Source organism: Eucalyptus grandis, chromosome 11 (assembly GCF_016545825.1).
Source record: "Eucalyptus grandis isolate ANBG69807.140 chromosome 11, ASM1654582v1, whole genome shotgun sequence".
Classification (NCBI taxonomy): Eukaryota; Viridiplantae; Streptophyta; class Magnoliopsida; order Myrtales; family Myrtaceae; genus Eucalyptus; species Eucalyptus grandis.
The window spans coordinates 43631641-43649960 of record NC_052622.1 but is presented as its reverse complement, the minus strand read 5'-3'; the positions used below and the strand labels follow the sequence as shown (position 1 = coordinate 43649960).

Below are 18320 nucleotides of genomic sequence, written 5' to 3'. Positions count from 1 at the left end.
AAATTGGGTTTGAACTCGTACATAAGGAAAGAGCATGGTCGTTAACCATTCGGATTTGTGTTAAATGAGTTGAAGCTCGTTGTTTACAAAGAAAAAGAACAGGCAAGAACGGATAAAAGCCGAGTGAAGCAGCTCTTCATGGACAGATTCAGTTTGAAACTACCAGAGCTTTGATATGATTAAAGCGAAACAGAGAATGACAACTCCAGATCCAGCAAGACGAGAAGTTGCCCCGCTGTCCACAGGGCTCTCGGGAGCTGCAGCAGTCGAATTAGCTTTTCTTACGTTGGAGCCTGTTTCATATAGCCAAAGTAGAAACGTTAGGTGATAAGACCATGGGTTCTGCACCATGCGCTGCGTTTTTTGTACAATGCTGTCGGTAGCTTACTGCATACATTTTCCTTTCCCTTTAATGCTCTTTTAAGTTGATTTAAACGACAAAATCTAGGAAGCAACCGGATCTTTTATGCAAAAGTTGATTTTTAATGTCTGCTCTCGAGTTAGAAAGATATTCGATGCGGAGCTTCATGAAAAATGGGAGACCTGACATGCAATGCGACGCACGCAGCTGCGGATGAAAGCTCTTGGGCAACAGCAGAAAGCCCCGTGAAGAAAAGTGATGCATATGTTATGGAAAGGGAAACAAATGGGCACTCACTGTTGGCAGGAGTTGCTTGTGAATCGGCAGGAGTTGCCGATGAACTGGTCGGAGAAGTCGCTGCTCCTGCAAATCAGAGGAGAGGGGAAGAAGAGTTGCAGTCACTATGCGGTTTAAATCAAGCAAAATAAGGAGCGAGCAAAATATCTGTGAGCTGTGTTAATTCGGAGCGACAAACGCATGAACTTAAAACATCATTTGCAGCAAAAGCTTCAGCCACTAAAATTCATGCCAGTACAGACAGCCCCGTCTCAAAATTACCATGACAAACAAATGACGAATGACCATCTTTAGAAACAGAAAGGCAATGCTTATGGAAGAACCTCGATCAAGAAATCCTCGTCCAGGAGAAACTCTCAATTTTTTTTTTTTTTTTTGCAAATTATGATGGTTCGACAAGGTATCAAGAATCCAAGATTATTATGAACTAACAAAGATTGATCGTTGATCACCCTTATTGCAAACCGAAATGTCGGCATTGGCACCGCAAGTCTTGGCGAGAGCCAGAGCCCCAGCTTGGGTGATTCCCAGGCTCTTCAGCATATCAGAGTTGCTGAAGACTTGACACAGGCACTGTGAATCCCCGGTCACCAACTCCGTCAATGGACCGCAGCATGAATCCGGCGGTGTCGATGACCCGTGGAGGTACGCTTGGCACGGGATCAGCTTCTGCACGCACGATGGCGCCGAAGCCGCAGCACTCGCTCCGCTGACCACATCTGCGAGGCCTTGCGAAGAAATTCGAGGGCCCATGAAGAGAACAAGAGGAGCAATGGGAAGAGAAACTTGGAAGCCATGATCGATTACTGTTAAAGAAGAGGAAAGAGAAGAACACAAAGGAAGATGCGTAAAGAAAGGAATTGTTTTCTTATTCTCTCCAGGGCTTCATCTTTAATAAGGAAGGCAGTTATATTGGTATGCCTCTTTCCTATGAATAGGATTTTGGTTCCTCGAGTTGGTGTTGTTCCTAAGATTTCTCTGTCCGGAGACGGTTTCCATCAGCTTCTCAGGTTTCTCTCACTACTAACAACTCCATTCTGCATGCAGCCTGGCCTCTTTTGCCTTTGGAAATTTCTAGCATTTTTCGATTATTTCAAGCAGAATATAGGGCGACTTCCGTTGTAACAATATTAATGTTTTGAGTTTTAAATATAGCATGTGAATAGGAAATGTTGTAACCACTGGGATTCGCCCCAGTGGCCACCCTTCCAACATGGAAGGAGGAGGTGAGGGGTTCAAATCTTCACCTTCTCAGGGAAATAGGGGTGACGCATAAGCTTCAAGAGCGGGTTTGACTCCCACGTTCTGCACGAGACATGGCAGAAGTCTTAGAGTGAGGTTGTGATTATTGAACGTTGAAAGGGTTTTCTTTTTATACTACTTAATTTTCCCTTGTCAATGAGATAATACACTTATTGATTGATAATTTGACAGCGATGATTTGACAATGACTCCATCTCACTAAAATCTCCAGCCTCTTACGCCGCATATGCATAGAAATTACTCTCCAAATTATGAATTCTAGAGATGTACAGTGACTCATTTGGCGATAACTTACGCCGAGTTTTTCGCAATCTTAGCGAATAGAATGGATTATTCTGCTACAGGGGGATACAAGATGATAGGCTGCAACAATGAGAAGCTGAATGGCTCCTGATCGACCGCTCGTTGGCGACAACACTGAGCCCGGATCAAAGGTGATTGCTTCAGCTTTCTCCAAAAATTTCCCATCAACAAGTTTCTATTTGGCCACTGACTGTGGACAAGGAACAGATGAGTTGAGGATGGAAAAGCTAATTTCGTTCGACGTGCTGGTGCTACAGTCGGGTGATTTCTTGCTTACGGCATAAGGGGATGAGCTTATCACCCTGAATAAAGCACAAAAGAAGCATTTACATTAGCGACAACATGAACATGATGAAGTCATTTGGGTCTAGTTTTAATAATGTGCAGAATGGTTTTCCTAAAGAGCACATTCTGAGCTGACTTGTCTTTGGTGTTGTAAAAGCAATTCAAGGAATTACAGATTCTGTCGATGTCATTTTCAAGGCAAATAGTGCATTAAGACAGATTGTTATTCGTTGAACCAATTAAGCTAGGTGTATTTGCCTCCATTACCTGATCAGAGGACTACACATCAGTGATTTTCATTGTTTCTTATAGCATTGCAGGGGTTAGTAAAAGCTAGAAGAGGGATTTCGGGCAATTGATATGCGCTAACCATCAATTGGTACATCCTATTCTGACATCTCCTAATACGGTGGTAAATCGAAGAGAAACCATGTAATTCAACTATTTGTATTATCTCATCTCAATGGAGAAATAAATATGACTAAACGTCAAGAATTCAGGATTCTTTACTCACCGTTCCTTGCGCTTCTCTAGAAATCGAGCCAAAGACGCCTGACGAGCCTGAGGCAAAGCAACTGCAAAACAATGTTCCATCACATAACAAAAAAATATTACATAGGAATTGAAGAAGCACAAAGACCACTGCTTTTACCAGGTGGGAGTAAAGATGCTGCACCATGTCGGATGGGCGTAATGACTTTGGAGGTCTCTGATTTGTTAACAGGACACGCAAAAGATCCTAGTGGTTTCATCGTCGCTGCGTCATTGTCACATGAAGATTTTCCTCCTGATGGAGATCCAGATTGGGAGGTCACAGACACGAGGTTTGGAAGTCCCAGAAATGCAGAAATATTCTGAGGCTGATTTCCCCTTGAAGATTCATCTGTAGTGATTCTTGATATTGCTCCCTGACCCTGACCCTGAGTTGTGGCAAGAGTCTTACTGTGAGCCACATTACCAGCCAACAGCATAATAGCCTGAGCCTGGACAGACAACACAATGAAAAAAAGCGAAATATCAATTAATGACACATTTGAAATCTAAGAAGTGACTAAAGCGACGGTGGAAAAGGTATAAGTACCGTCTCTGGAGATACATCATCATAAACATTCACAGACCCAGCGTAAAAGATCGTCATCTGAGCAGGCATCTTAGGGGGTTTTGAAACACTCCTGAGAAAGGAAAAAGAGACTCAGCCTATATTCTTGGACAAAACTTTGCCATTACAACAGCAATTCATTGTCTAGATTAAGTTTTCAGCAACTTAGGAATATAAGGTTTCCCTTAGTTAAATAAAAGTATTACCTATAGTCAGTATAACCAACAGTTGCACTCGTGGATGGAAGCAAAGAAACAGGAGGTAGAACCAGAACTCCGCCTACAGGTTGTGAGTTGACTGTAGAACAAACCATATTCTCCCTAACCGAGGAGAAATTGGACTGAAAAACTGGAGTTTTAGAAGGAAGAGAGGCAGTCTTGTTTGGTCTATTAGATCCCGAGAAAATCTTAACTTCTTGGGGATAAAGGACTGAAATCCCATTAAGGTGTTGCTGTGGGTAGATCGTCAGAGCACATTTTTCTGGTGCTTTCTTGTCATCGATTGTGCTCGTCTGCGATGAAAGAAGCAAGTTAGCACAAATAACCGATAGAAAGAAAAGAAATATTCTATGTTCCGATACAGTCTCCAGGTACTGTTAAGATCACCTTCGGGACTTGAGTACCTTACCGCTACTGCATGTCTATGCTATTACAATAAAACTAGTACAATTGGTAATTGTGTATTGCAAGCAGAAAGGTGATTTTCAACGCAAGCCAGTGATTCATGGATTGAAAATAACTCTGAAATTATAGAATTTAGAGAGAGAGAGAGAGAGAGAGAGGCAGAGGCGGACAAATGTACCTGGGGCTCTCTGGATTGCAGTTTCCACTTAGAGCTTGAAACATCTGGGATTTGTGTGGTCATAGATCCAGAAGATGTTTGTGAATCATGGATAATTTTCTTTGGCCTCTCCTCTCCAAACGCCTTGAAAGATAGGAGCTGAGAAGAGCCAGCAACCTTGTTTGAGAAAGCCCACTGCATCTGCGAACCTTTAAATGATCACCAAAAATCAGCAAAGATGGAAGAACACAGGCCAAGCATTCACAACAAGACTGTCGATATATTCGGTCAAACACGCACACTTCAACTTTTTCTTGCCGTTTCGATATTCCTCCCCAGGTTAAGAATCCAAGTAAGGAATAGCAGAATTATGTAGGCTTAGAAACAAAAGAAACCAGAGGTGCTTAAGGACATTTGAAAGGAAATATGCTCTTGTTCATGAAGGAAAAGGTTCGAAATGGGCACTGTCAAAGTGATTTTATATTACTAATGATAAAGCGAGATGAGCATGCAGAATATAATCGTAAAGAAGAGATGACCTGGAAGGAAAGCGATATAATTATGCGCTATAAAAAGGTGGTCATGAACTTGGAGCTGATTGCCAAATCCGCAAATAACCAATTCCGATTATCTTCCACCGAGAGCGAAAGCAAAAAGAATATTGAGAATGACCTCTGGCATGGGTGGTCCTTCCGCTTGAAAAACCATTTCCAAAAACTCATGTCGAAGCTTGTGGGTTATTTAATTGATGTTGATGAGCAGGTTCGCTGCATGAACCCTTGGTCTCCACAACTTCTCTTGTTAATTTGGAACTGGAACGATTTATCTAGTGAACAGGAATAGGTGGTAACCAGCCAGGCACAACTCCTCCTAATCTCATTTTAAATGCTTATGATAGAAAGTGCATTTCTCAAATGCACTGGACAACTGGAATTGCAGCATGTTATATCATTAAATATGATTGCTTCTTCAGTCCCACATATTATTTTATCAGAGATGCCGGACACCTATTCAGGTACAAATACTAATTTGCAACTCCCTACTTTAAAAAAGAAAAGAAAGAACAGCACATGAGACATAAAGAAACACATCACCAACTCATGCACACGTTAAGAGCACAATATTTTAAACCCACCTTCACCAAAGCCAGATATAGCAGCAAAGAAGTTTCACATGGAAAATACTTTATAGCTTGGACCACGTTACCCAGATAAAATAAATGGCTAGAAATGAAGGGCTTCTGTAAGCTGCGAATCCCAGGTGTCAAGAGAGAGATGGGAGGACAACTAAAATAAATAGTTCCCACAACCAACTCTCAAAATGGAGAACAATCTGACATTCATCTACTTGACTCGGTTGACTGACCCACGGATGAACCTAAATAGCACACGTTTTAGCCTTTATCCAATATTTTCTCACACAAAAAGTATGATGATTGTGGCCCCATATTGTCGCATTCCTCATCCTCAACAAAATGAACAGAGCACCTCAAAAAAGTCCAAACTTTGCTTCATCTTCAATTCCAATGCTTCTGATATCGACATCAAGTGCAGCTAATACGAGTGATAATTTCTTTAAACGTGTTCCAAGGTGCACCCACTCTGTGAATGAATGCTTGCACCTACCCTGTGGGATCACCAACGCTTGCACACCGTGCCCGAACATATTTTTTAGGCAAATTTTCTCCGAGAAATCTCTCTGCGAACTCATTTATGACTGAGACAAATGGTAGGATATCTATAAATAAAAATTTCATCTTCAGTTATCTTAAGGCGGAAGGTAATGGAACACGCTTCCGTCGGGCGTTGCTCCGTCTTTTATTGTTTCAATGTATGTTGTGTTGTAGCTGTAACGACAAAAGACGTTTGAAAAAGCGATATTTCAATTTCTTGCGTCGATTATCAGAAAGCAATGTGTGCATCTCACGCATTGCAAGAGATGCTGCTAGGTGCTGCACATATTATAAATCCAATGAGTCGTTAGCCTCACTTCCGAGTTATTCCTTAATCGAGACAAAAGTCAAAAAGTACTTAAAAATTATTTCAAGTAAATTTCACGTTCAAGAGTGTCAAATTGACGAGGAACTCAACATAATCCATTGGAAGCCCGGAACACGTCGGCTTACTTTATATAAACTTCAGCTTTTGACCAATTCAAGAACTTCCATCTAATTCGCTAAAAAATGAACTTAAAAAAGACATCACTTTACAGATTTAAACTCTCCTCCAAGAACTACTCGCAAACACATGGTGAGCAAACAAGTCGCATTCATCTTGGTTTCGCTCAGCGGCATCTTCGCAGGAGTCGTAAACTTCAAGATAGCAAACAACTTTTTCCTTTAAGCGAAAGAAAGGTCTCGCTAAAATTCACGGAATTCGAAGCACTCCGTGGTTTCAACATTACCCTGGTCGACAACATTCAGACGACAATCAAAGTCGAGCCCGAGGAAACAACCACCCATCGAAGGATTCTTTGCAGCGCTAAACAGAACAAAAGATGAAAAAGAGATGAAGGAGAAGGTGAGGCGTACTTGGGTCTGCAAATTCATCACCACCCTTCTCGTCTTTCGCAGAAACGCGACAATCTTTCGAAACCAAACTCAGGAAATCCCTCTCCATCTCCACCACGCAATGATAAAGCTCGCCGGACTAATGCGAATTCTCTTCTTGGATCACGGAAATCTCCGGAAATGCAAAGAAAAATTCTGAATCTTGCCGCTTCGGCTGCTCGAGCGAAGCAGGGGAATGCAACGAAGAACAGAGTGAAGAACAGAGGAGGAAGAGGAAGAAGAAGAAGAGGAGTTAAATCATTTTGCTTTTCCGCGTTGTCCTCGTGAGATGTGAACCGTCGGATCGGTACCAATTTGGACGGTCGGAGTTGGTTAACTGGCTGTTCCGGTCGAGGCAACCGGCTGCTCCCAGTTGCCAACCACGTGCGAAACGCACCGAGGAACGCAAGGTCCCCTTGGTCTCTCTAGAGAGCAAATATCAGGTGAACTCGGGTCAAGCGAATGGGACTCACATCTATCGTTAGATTATGTGGGGCCCGACGCGGAACCCACCTCATCGGACATTCCATGTGAATTAGGCTCGTGTACCAGATGTAGCTAAGATTGTTTATTCTCGATATTAATTTTCACATGTGGCAAGCTATGATTGGTTAAGCAAAGGTTGTATGGACACGATCGATTGAATTTGATATGCTCTAGAATAGATCCAATCACACCTAACAATATGAATTTGTGGATCAAGCACACATAATAATGTGTATTATGAGAATATAGATGAAACAGTTTTCGGTCTTTTCTTTAATCTTTCTCTCATAATTTACTATTTTGTCCTATGTCTATACGGTATGATATGTAATTAAAGGATGTCGAATCCATGTGCATTTTAAAAAAAATAAAATAATGAATACCAACTATACAAATGAAACAATAACTCGAGAGGTTTCCACGAAAATTTGAGATAGGTTTGTTGTACTTGTAATTCAACGGCTACCAGCTCTCAAAGAACAATTTTGCAAACTCTATAACATCGCCCATTTTTCTTAACTAGCATGCCGAGCACAAAAAAAGAGCCGTTGATTAGGTCGTACTTATATGCTAGCATAACTAGCTCACTTTTAATACAAAATTTGAAATGGTCCGCCTCCATTATTGTTAGCTAGGTCAACGCACATATGACATACGAACAATAATAAATGCAAACAAGAAGAGTCTATCAGAATTTATCATATCAAAAGGGAGATAACCACGATGTCATGCATAGCTAATTTACATTATACCACAACTCCATCCATATCGACAAAACAAATAACAAAAAACTCCAAGACGTCGTCTCTCCTATATAATTATATTCACATGTTTCGTTACATAGAAATTTCCTAAAACTCTTCTCATCCGTCGTCCATATATTAATGGTCTTTCCCCCATCCAATTAAGGCTAAAAATGCAACTGACATTGCTGAGGTTACATTGCTTCTATTGATGTCTACATACTAACGTGCGTACACCAACCAGAAGTCAATGTTGCCTCCATTACTTGAGAAGCAAGATTCCTAATCCATTACTATAATAATCACTCTCACAAAGCCCATGTGAATGTCCTTTCACTTGCACACTTTAGGTGGCAATTGCACATGCAAAATCAAAAGCAATTCGTATTAAAAGAATGGAGATTGCACTGTTTTTTTTTTATGAAATATATATATATTTCTAGTGGGCTAGTTACTTTTGGGGCCATTAAAGATGTGCACGGTCTAAACCCGCAAGATTTCCCAATTATATTAGATAAAACCAATTTTTTTCTGACCATCCTTTGGGGCATCTTGGGGTTGCTAAACAAATAGAAAAATCGCCGTCCATACAAAGCGACAGCTCAACCTCTTGTCCTCCATCCAAATGGAGAAAAAGAAAGAAAAAAAAACAAAGCACAATAAAATAAAGAGGAAGTAATAAATTTATCTCGAAAAAGGTGTGGAATTAAATTCTTCTATTTGCTAGAAAAAGGTTCAGATCTTATAGGCCAAATAAGACATGAACCTATAAAGATTTTTGTTCTTTTTGACGCGAACAACATTTGGGTTCCTTCCTGCACGTTCTCCCTCTCCCTTTCAAGTCATCTCCGTTCGTGGTCCAAAGTTAACAACGTGACAAAGATTCAAAGTGCCTTTGGCATTATGATCGAATTTTTATTCCACATAATTCAATGGGCATGTGGGCGGCACGAGAGGGGGAAAAGAGCAAAGAAAAAGAAAATGACAAATGAGGTCAAAAAAGATGAAAAGGAAAAGGTCCCCCCACACCCACTCCCCGCACAGGGCTAACCTTCTTATGAGCAAATATCAACGCCCAATCACCGCATATAAAACTGCCACATGGAGTTTGAAAGAAGAACCAAAAAAAAAAAAAAAGAAGAAGGGATAATTGTGCTAAAAGTCCTAAAATTTGTTATAAATATATAATTGAATTCAATTTTTTTTTAAATATACAATCAAGTCTTAAAAATATCAGGTTATAAAATCCTAATATTTTAAAAAAATGCAATTAAGTTCTAAAACTTATATAAAAAATCCAATTGAATACTAAAAATTTCAAAAGTGCAATCAACGGAGAGCTTGATTTAACTAATTTGAAAACTTTTAGAATTTGATTGTACTTTTAAAATTTTTAGGATGCAAGTTATGCTTGGGAAAGGAAGACAATTCCAAATCAGTTTTGTCTACTAACAAGGGTGTAATTACTTATTATATGTAGAGTTTGTCCTAAGATATGTCTTCTTAGACGCCCAACTAGCTACAACCTAACTCGAGGAAGCTATATCACAAGGCAGGCTTCACGGCTTTCCAGTTCTAACATTTGCCAATGTGGTTATTCCACTTCTATAGTAGGTAAGGTAAGCCAGTTCGATTGCTCTATCACTTTGTGAGAGAGAACTGGCCTACGAAGCCAGCCAGCCAGCCAGCTAGCCTTCTCTCATTCCTGAATGCCAGCATTGCCTTCCTTAGAGAGAGGGAGAATGTTTCTAGTCCCTAGTCCAAGGAAGCAGGCCAAGCAGTCGGAGCAAGCCAACGTTTGAGGGCACTTCTTTAGCCTTAAAGAGAATAGCCTTCCTTTCCTGTCTTGTTTGTCTAGTGAGGAGTAAGCACGCGCGGAGGCTCATAATCCTCTCGACTAACTGGCCACCTTCAAGATAAAAGTCATTCTAGAAAGAAATCTATTTTGTTCAATAGTGCAAGAATAGCCATTTTCCATTCCGACAATGGCATATGAGGTTTATTCCACATTAACATAAGATTGGTAATTCCTTTGCGTTGTATTATTGTAAGTTCTCTCTTCCGAACATTTTCTAAAAGTAGATGACAAGTTTTAAATCTTAATGTAGGCATGATGTATTGTTGAATCAGTTTATTTCGCCACATCGCATTTAAAGGCAATTGAACCCCCTTTGCTGCTGGTAGGCGGATGGAGAATGTCCTACTTCAATCGAGCAACTTGTTAGGAGTTGATAGGTTGTTGGTAAGCTTCCAAAGCTCCTTCCTTTAGCTGGTGCGCAAGAGCGCACTTCCCTTTCCCCTTACTAGTCAAGGAGGTGCAATGAATAGAGATCTCCTGCCAAAAGTCTTCTCTTCCTATCACTTCACTTTGTTCGATAGATTTGATCTGATCGGACCTCACCAGGTCGAGTGTAGGGGAAGGAAGGGATGGGTGGTCCGGGAACAGCAATGGGAGAGGGCTCATAGCCCCCCTCTCCCTCTTCCTTGTGCCTATTTGTTTCCTGGGCCTCGAAAAGATGCAGAACTCTTTTTTTTTTTTTTGAAGAAGAAAAAAATATGAATGGATAGGGCCATGATGCATTCCTGAATATTGTAAAGGTCGGAAATGTAAGATTAGCATTTGTTATTGCAAATTGCGCTCTCCAAGTGTGTTTGTTCCCCCGCTCTTCTTTACTAGTGGCAAGTCTTTGTAAAATAACTCCGATGAGAAGAAAAAAGAAGGCGTCAAGAGACAGTCTCCTGGCCCAACCCTAGACACTCTAAGATCATTTTTCAAACCTACTCCACATATGAGATGAGCCCCAAACTCCTCGTTCTTTGCGTGAAGACCAAATGCGCTCTTAGCTGCCTTTCAAGATGCCAAATCGTTCTCAACTCTATCATACTTTCATCACAAATTTTAAGATTTGATTGCACTTTTTAAAGTTTTATGATTCAATTCCTCGTGATAAGTTTTAGAACTTCTAATTCACTTATTCCAAAAATAAAAAATGAAAAAGACCAAAGAAGAGGAAGAGATCTTGTAAAACATGAAAAGGCACGGATCGTTGTCCAATATGAAATGCGATGATTAAGCAAATCGACTGCATGGATAATTGTCGACAAAACCGCTCGCCCCGGCTCTAATAAGACCAGGAACTCTTGGGAAATGACTATGAAAACGACAAGCTAGTCTTGACATTGTTTAGTTCTGATTATTGATATGAAAATATACGTAAAAAATTCTAATTCAAAAGTTTACTTTATTAGTTGAAAAGAGATCATATTTATGTCCATTGCAACTTTTTCACTAGTTAACGCACGACATTTACTTCATTAATAGAAAAAAGCGTGACTTTTGGGCTTTTGAAGCAGAGATGGGGCCAGGCTCAGGCCTGCGAGAAACATCGAACTTCTTGATCCATATGATCCATCCATCCATCCATCGCCCCCCAACCACGCATGAACACCTTTTTCTTTTTCTTTTTTAAACTAGACTGGATTGATCGCTTCTTCTGTGCCTACTACTTAGAACGAGAGTGATTTTAGCTTCCACCGCCGGTGTAACAAGGTCTTTCCCGGCTAGTCTTAGACTCTTCTCCACCTTTGATTTGAGATGAGCGAGAAAGTGAGCAAACATGGCAAAAGTAGATGAACCAGCCATTGAATGTGTTTGGCAATACCTTTGTAGAGTTCTTTGGACCTCTAAAGACCCTTTGAGCAAATGCAAACGTGTTTGACAATGTTTTCTGAAACCCATTTGGGAAATATAAGCTTTCCCAAATATCTTTCGAGGGCCTTTAGCTCAAGGTAGTTTGGGACGTGCTCTGAAATGGTGACATTTTTGGGATAGTAGACTTGGGTTTATTGAAAATTTGCAATTCCCCATCTCACCTCACACATTTGTTAGAATTTCCAATTTAGACTATCAATTTCTTTTAATTGCTTCTACTTGATTTCTCAGTCAGTCCCTCTGATTTGTCTCCCCTATTGCCCCCACTTTTTTTTTCCCCTAAATTATTATCATTTGTATCCGTTTTGCTGTCGAAGTAGGATTGAATGTGTTGAGACTTCTGTTGGTCTTGAAGGATTCTGCAGGAGTTGTTCGTGAGCTGAGTTGGACAGGGTTTATAATTCTAGTTTTTCTCAAGTTTTGCTTCTACAATGAGTTTTGCTTTGTTGGTAGAATGGCATTCGTGTACATGTCTTGCAATATCTCGGCTAATGGAATGAATTACCAGAAACCGTAATACGAGTTTCAGATGAAAATGGTAGTGTTTTAGTACTGTGATTCCCGGACGAGATGTTAAAATTAGGTTGTTGACTTTTGTTTATCTGACTTACGTAACACCCTTTTTCTTAAATTTACAATATATTTAAGTGGCATATGTTTATCAGGCACCAAATACTTTTCCAAGTATATCTTATGTGGTGCGTGTTGATCAAATTTACATTATACTTGTGTAGGTAAATATTGTTTGGTAGATGTTGGACATCACAATTATTTGGAGCCATATAAAATAGTCATATATCATTTACTAGAGTTTGAGAAGGTCCTATACTTATGGGTAATTGAGAAGCATTCGAGCATGCCCACTTTTTGTTATGATAAAAAATTGAGTGAGCCTTTGGCCTTTATATACATATAAAATGAAGATTCTAGATAATATGCAAGTCATCTATATGAAAAGCAATAGAAAATTTTCATAGCATCAATGGCTTTATACGATTATACACAAAGAAATGTTGTGATTGATGTGGATTTTGAAGGAGCATATTTGGATCCCGATTATGGCTATTCAATTGATCCTAATGATGTAAATGAGGAAGCGAGTCTTCAAATGATAATGCATCTTCTAGCATAGCATGTTTACATGATCAAATAGCCATGAGCTTAGGAAATGGTTGAGAAGGTTTGTTGTTCTTAAGGATAATGAATTTCTTTTTTTTTTCTTTTTTTTTGGGACATACATGACCATGTTTATTATAATGAAATTATTCTCTTTTTAATTGGGATTTTTTTACACATAAATTTGCTAATACGTCTATTACATTACTCTCAATGCGAAGGTATAAAAGTTATGGTCATTGATAGTTTTCAATTTTAAACAAATTTAAATTAAAAAATTTAAATTCATCACACAAAATGACTTTCCAAATATATTTCTACCAAATGGCCTTTTCTCTTTAAAGTTATTTTCCAAGCACTCTTCAATTAATGTCTACCAAATTATCTTTACTTTCTATGAAGACACTTCAAGCTAAAATTCGTTGCAATTCTCCAAAGTTTTCCCAAGCCAAATCAAAATGCAGGCAATGACTCCTGCAGTTTTTGCCAGACCCTGCCAGTAAAGCTAGTGGCCGTGGTGACCCATCATCGAAAACATCGGATCAAGTTCAGTCGGGAGCTAAAAGAATAAATTCTTAAGTTGTCAAAATTTACTTTTGATCTTTACCAAAAAAATAAAAAATTACTTTTGACCTTTACTATTGATATTTTGGGTGTCTCCAAGCTTTTATTTGACGTGAAAATGTGGAAATTGTGAATGTGCTGGCGCAATCATCGGGAGATCAAACAAAAAGTTCTAAAAATTACCGAATATAAGTGCATCTGAATCATCGGATTTAATGAGACCTGTCATATTATGATCCAATTTCACTTTACATCGCACTCGCTGAGTAGTGACTAAAACATGCACAGGGAAGCATATTTCAAGAAATTTTCGTTGACGATTGGGTAGGGAACAGAGTCTAGACAATCATTTGAGGACCGAAAGATGTCTGCCGACTTTACAGCAATAATCCTCAGATTCTTAAAAGGAGCTTTTTACATATTACTTTCATGATAAGCTCATCTGCTTCTGTAGACCCTAACCAGCTGTACAATCAAAAGCAATCAATTCGAGCCAGCCTGACTCGGAAAGAATGTCGTGAAGGGATCTTACCATGGTGAAACGGATCAATCAGATTTCAACAAAGTTGGGGCATGTTTTTGAAGTTCGCTACAAAGAAATGCGGAAAAAATAAATAAATAAGAAACCGAGCTTTTATGTAACCATTTCAGAGACACTTCCGCTAGCCGAAAACGACTTTAGCTGCAAACAGAGACATGCCTGCAGTCACTCCACAACCATGGCTTCCCAAAGATTTCTCCGTGTGTTCAATCAATCAAAACCCTGTACTCAGCCTTCAAGTTTGGTAAGCATGAGAGATATCGGTTGTTTGGGGGACCAATTCAACAGGGAAAACATCAAGACCACTTGCTTAAATGACTCTGCTAGGGAAAGAAAAAGGTTTGCAAAGGATATGCATCAAAAGCAAAAGCGGAAGTCATAATTACAAGATCCATGACACGTACCACAAGGGAAGCACCGAAAAAACAGTAGACTAGGCCTGAGGTAAAGTAGGGGAGATAGTAAATTTCCTTCGCAAGAAAGTGCGGGCTTAAAGATCGGCTTCTTCTGACAACCTAAGTAGAGTATATTGACACGCTAGCCGGGAGCATTAAGACCATACATCATGGCGGCCGGCAGTGTCCCGGCAGTGGTGAGACCTGAGCAATTCAGTGAGAAGACGTGACCTCCACATCATCGACCTGATCAGGCTGCGGTCCATGATCGGGCAAGCTACGCCGAGACAACTCTTCGATTCGCCTCCTCACGTCCGGCATTGAAGGGCGCTGGTCAGGATACTGAGCCGCACAATCCATGGCCAGCTGCAGGAGCTCGACCATCTCCTCCTCTGCGTTCTGGTACCTAAGAAGCTCGAGATCGAAAACCTCGGAGCTCCATTCCTCGCGAACCACGGACTGAACCCATCTCGGAAGGTCGATGCCTTCTTCATTTAAGACAGAATTGGCCGGGGCTTTCCCAGTTAAAAGCTCCAAGAGCAACACACCGAAGCTATAGACGTCAGCCTTCTGGGATACTCTGCGAGGGTCCGTGACTTCTGGTGCACGATAGCCGGCGAGACGGGTGGGTACTACCGAGGGGCCGACAATGTGAGCCAGGCCAAAATCGGAGAGGCGAGCATTGTGGGACTTGGTGAGGAGAACGTTGGACGACTTAATGTTTCCGTGAGATACATGATGTCCTTGAGAATGAAGGTATTCGATGCCACGGGCAACTCCTAGGGCAATGCTGGAGCGCAATTCCCAATTCAATGGAGTTCTTCCTGCCCCCCTGTTTCCTGGAGCATGTAGTTTAAAAAAATAAGTCAAGAATAACAATGCAAAAGATTGAGTAATGGAAGCAAAAATTTGTTATTCTTCCTTGTACTACTAAACTTTACTAATCTCCTATTAACACTGTGGGGAAAATGATTTTTCGAGAGTGATTAAAGTAGAAGTAAATCTAGGGAATGGAATGTACAGGGTCATCAAAGAGTTTGATCACATGATATTGCTTCCAACCAATTACATGAAATAAAAACTGCTTAAATTTGAAAAGAAAATAAGGGCATTAGGTTAACTCGTGCATCCAGAAGGAACTCATTCAATCTGTGGAACAATCCAAGCAAACAGTTGGGCGAACTGACAGAAATGTGGCGATGCTAAAATGATCCAAATAAAAACACCTGAAACTACCCTGCAATGTCTCTTTTTTCATGTTAAACCAGGAATGAACCTCAAATATATCATAAGACTCATCATGATAATACGTGTAGAAACTACTCTGAACTGAAGGGGACATTCAGCAACAGAATTGCTTACCGTGTAATAGAGCAGATAGGCTTCCCATGGGCATGTAATCGTAGACAAGAAGCTTCTCATCGTTGCTGTAATAGAAAGCCCGAAGAGGCACTAAATTCTCGTGATTCATCGCTCCCACAGCTTCAATCTTTTCCTTGAATTCCCCCACTGCAATGTTCACATCCTTAAGCCTCTTCACCGCAACCATGTTTCCCATCTCCAGGACCGCCTTGTAAGAAGTCCCAAATGTCCCTTTCCCCAAGACTTCCGCTGATGCCCTCAGCAAGTCCTCCAAATCGAAGGCCCTCGCCATTTTCCCAAAGAAAACAAGCTTTCTTGCTCCACCGCCATTTGCTTCTTTCCTTCCAGTTGGTACAGTCATCGCAGCCGCAGCAGCAGCCGCCACCGAGTATTCGCCATTGAATTCGCAAATATCGGCATCCCCAGATGCCTTTTCGCCCCGAAGCACCATCTCTTGTTGCTTAAGCACCATCTCTTGTTGCTTAAGCACTGCCATGTCAATCGACCTCGTTCTCTTGCTACCTCTCTTGCGGCACAAGAATATCGCCAATATGACAATGAATATGAAACTGAACACACAACCGATGGCAATGCCGGCGACAGCAGAGCCAGAAAGCTTCTTCCTTTTGCCGCCTTCACCACTCTCACCCCCCGTATCCACGCTAGGTCCAATACTAGGAATAGGGACATCCGGAGGACATGGACCAAGTGGTTTTCCACATAATGAATTACCCAGAAACGAAGCCGAACTAAACTTGTTCAAACCATCAGGAATTGACCCATTAAGCAAATTATTTGAAACATTGAACTGCTCGAGCTTTAGCAGGCTCAGCTCAGCAGGAACCGACCCAGAGAGCGAATTGTTCTCGAGGGACAGAGTCCTGAGCCTAGTCAAGTTGCTGAAACTCCGAGAAATTTCCCCAGAGAGAGTGTTGGAGGCAAGGCTGAGCCTCACGAGCTCGCGTAGACCCAGCAGAGACTCAGGGATCGGGCCTGAGAACCGATTACCTTGCAAGTACAGGTTGCGCAAGCCGGTGCAAGAAGCGAGATCTGGAGGGATTTGGCCAGCAAGCGCGTTGAGCCGGAGCGAGAGAGTCTTCAGCCCAGTCAGATTGCCGAGAATGCCGACGGGGATTTGACCAGAGAGCGAAGCTCCGGGAAAGCGAAGAGACGTGACACGGCCGGACTGGCATTGGACGCCTGCCCAAGAACAGGGGCTTTGCTGGCTCGCGTCCCAGAGGAGCGTGCGGCCAGCGAGCGAGGATCTCAGGGCGAGAAGCGCATTCCTGTCCGAAGCAAGGTCTTGCCCCGTAACGGGGAACAAGAACGAGGCGACAATGGCGAGCGCGACCAGGAGGGTTCTGCGCACTCGCATGTTTCAAGAAAACGGGAAAGAACAAGAAACTCTTTCAAGAAATGGAAAGGGACCAAGTTCTTGAAACTTTTCAATGAGCGGAAAGAGGGAGGTGGTGAGGACTAAAGAGCTGCATTTTCCTGCATCCCATCTCTCTCTCCGTGCGTGCTTTGTGGATGAGAGCAGGGGCGAGAAGTCCGGGCAGGTTTGAAGAAGACAGATAACGACATTAAAAGGGCAGTTAAAGAGAAACCCTAGCTGGACATCGTACTTGAGCTGCACCGGTAGTCAAACACAACTACACGAGCTGCTCAGTGCTTTTCGCTCCTTTTTCCCAATCTTTTTGCCCCTCCCTAACTCCATGTTCGTGAGCCTTAAATGCTTACGGTGTTCATCTTTTGCTTTGGCCGAAAAATTAGGTGTTCATCTTTGTGGTCTCCCCCGGTTGCAGTTTCCGCAAGAGAGTGTCTTCTAATCTACTGCTGTTCAGTGTAAACAAGAATCATTCAATAGGAAAAAACTCATGCAAGGTCGGTTTGAATTTAAATCATAATACTTACACCGTCGTTTCGAAACTGTTTTTAGACATAAAAATGACCATATCAATTAAGATTTGTTGACCCGAATCTATCATTAGACATAGAAATCAATGTCTATATTATGAAACTAAGTGTGAGATTAATCAATTATAACATGAAATTAGGAAAAACTCTATTTAAAGTCACGAGGTGTTGCTTAGCTACTATCCGTTTCATCTTTAAAGCAAGGCTAGATGGAAAGAGTCTTGTACCTTTGGTGAGAAGAGAGTGAGGAAATGGAGAATCGTAAGTAATCTAATGTTTAAGATAAAGCAATTCATTAATTTGGATGATGGACGATTCATAGCTACTCAATAAAAAAAAAAATCGGTGCCTCATTTTTGTTTTTCTGTGTGTATATCTTTAATTAACATCATAAATTTTTATATATTTCTTATTAAGTATTTTGGGATGCTAGTTGATAAAAAAAAATTAATAAATGATTCGGCAAAAAATTACTCGAAAAACGACATTGATTCTCAATCGAATGGCATCAAATATAAAATTTACTTCGGTTCATGGGAGAAAATTCC

General features: G+C 41.0%; 2 protein-coding genes across 9 annotated transcripts; both read right to left on the bottom strand.

Annotated features, from left to right (window-relative positions):
* Positions 1–147: 147 nt before the first annotated feature.
* On the bottom strand, positions 148–7174 carry LOC104425843 (protein TIFY 6B). 8 transcript variants are annotated; one of them, XM_010038665.3, is made up of 8 exons: positions 6919–7174; positions 4410–4597; positions 3815–4119; positions 3591–3681; positions 3162–3492; positions 3024–3084; positions 659–724; positions 148–293 (listed from the first exon to the last, which is right to left on the bottom strand). In XM_010038665.3, the coding sequence occupies exons 1-8, from the start codon at positions 7004–7006 to the stop codon at positions 272–274; spliced, it is 1152 nt and encodes a 383-aa protein (XP_010036967.2). In that variant the 5' UTR covers positions 7007–7174; the 3' UTR covers positions 148–271. The 8 variants fall into 8 exon arrangements, with proteins under 8 accessions (XP_010036967.2, XP_010036966.2, XP_018720954.2 ...); XM_010038664.3 differs by lacking the exons at positions 148–293; positions 659–724 and adding an exon at positions 2117–2526 and having other exon boundaries at positions 6919–7172; XM_018865409.2 differs by lacking the exons at positions 148–293; positions 659–724; positions 6919–7174 and adding exons at positions 2117–2526; positions 5524–5775 and having other exon boundaries at positions 4410–4589.
* A 6998-nt stretch (positions 7175–14172) lies between these two features.
* LOC104425846 (probable inactive receptor kinase At1g48480) lies at positions 14173–17580 on the bottom strand. Its single transcript, XM_010038677.3, has 2 exons — positions 15856–17580; positions 14173–15332 (listed from the first exon to the last, which is right to left on the bottom strand). The coding sequence occupies exons 1-2, from the start codon at positions 17228–17230 to the stop codon at positions 14707–14709; spliced, it is 2001 nt and encodes a 666-aa protein (XP_010036979.1). The 5' UTR covers positions 17231–17580; the 3' UTR covers positions 14173–14706.
* Positions 17581–18320: the final 740 nt, after the last annotated feature.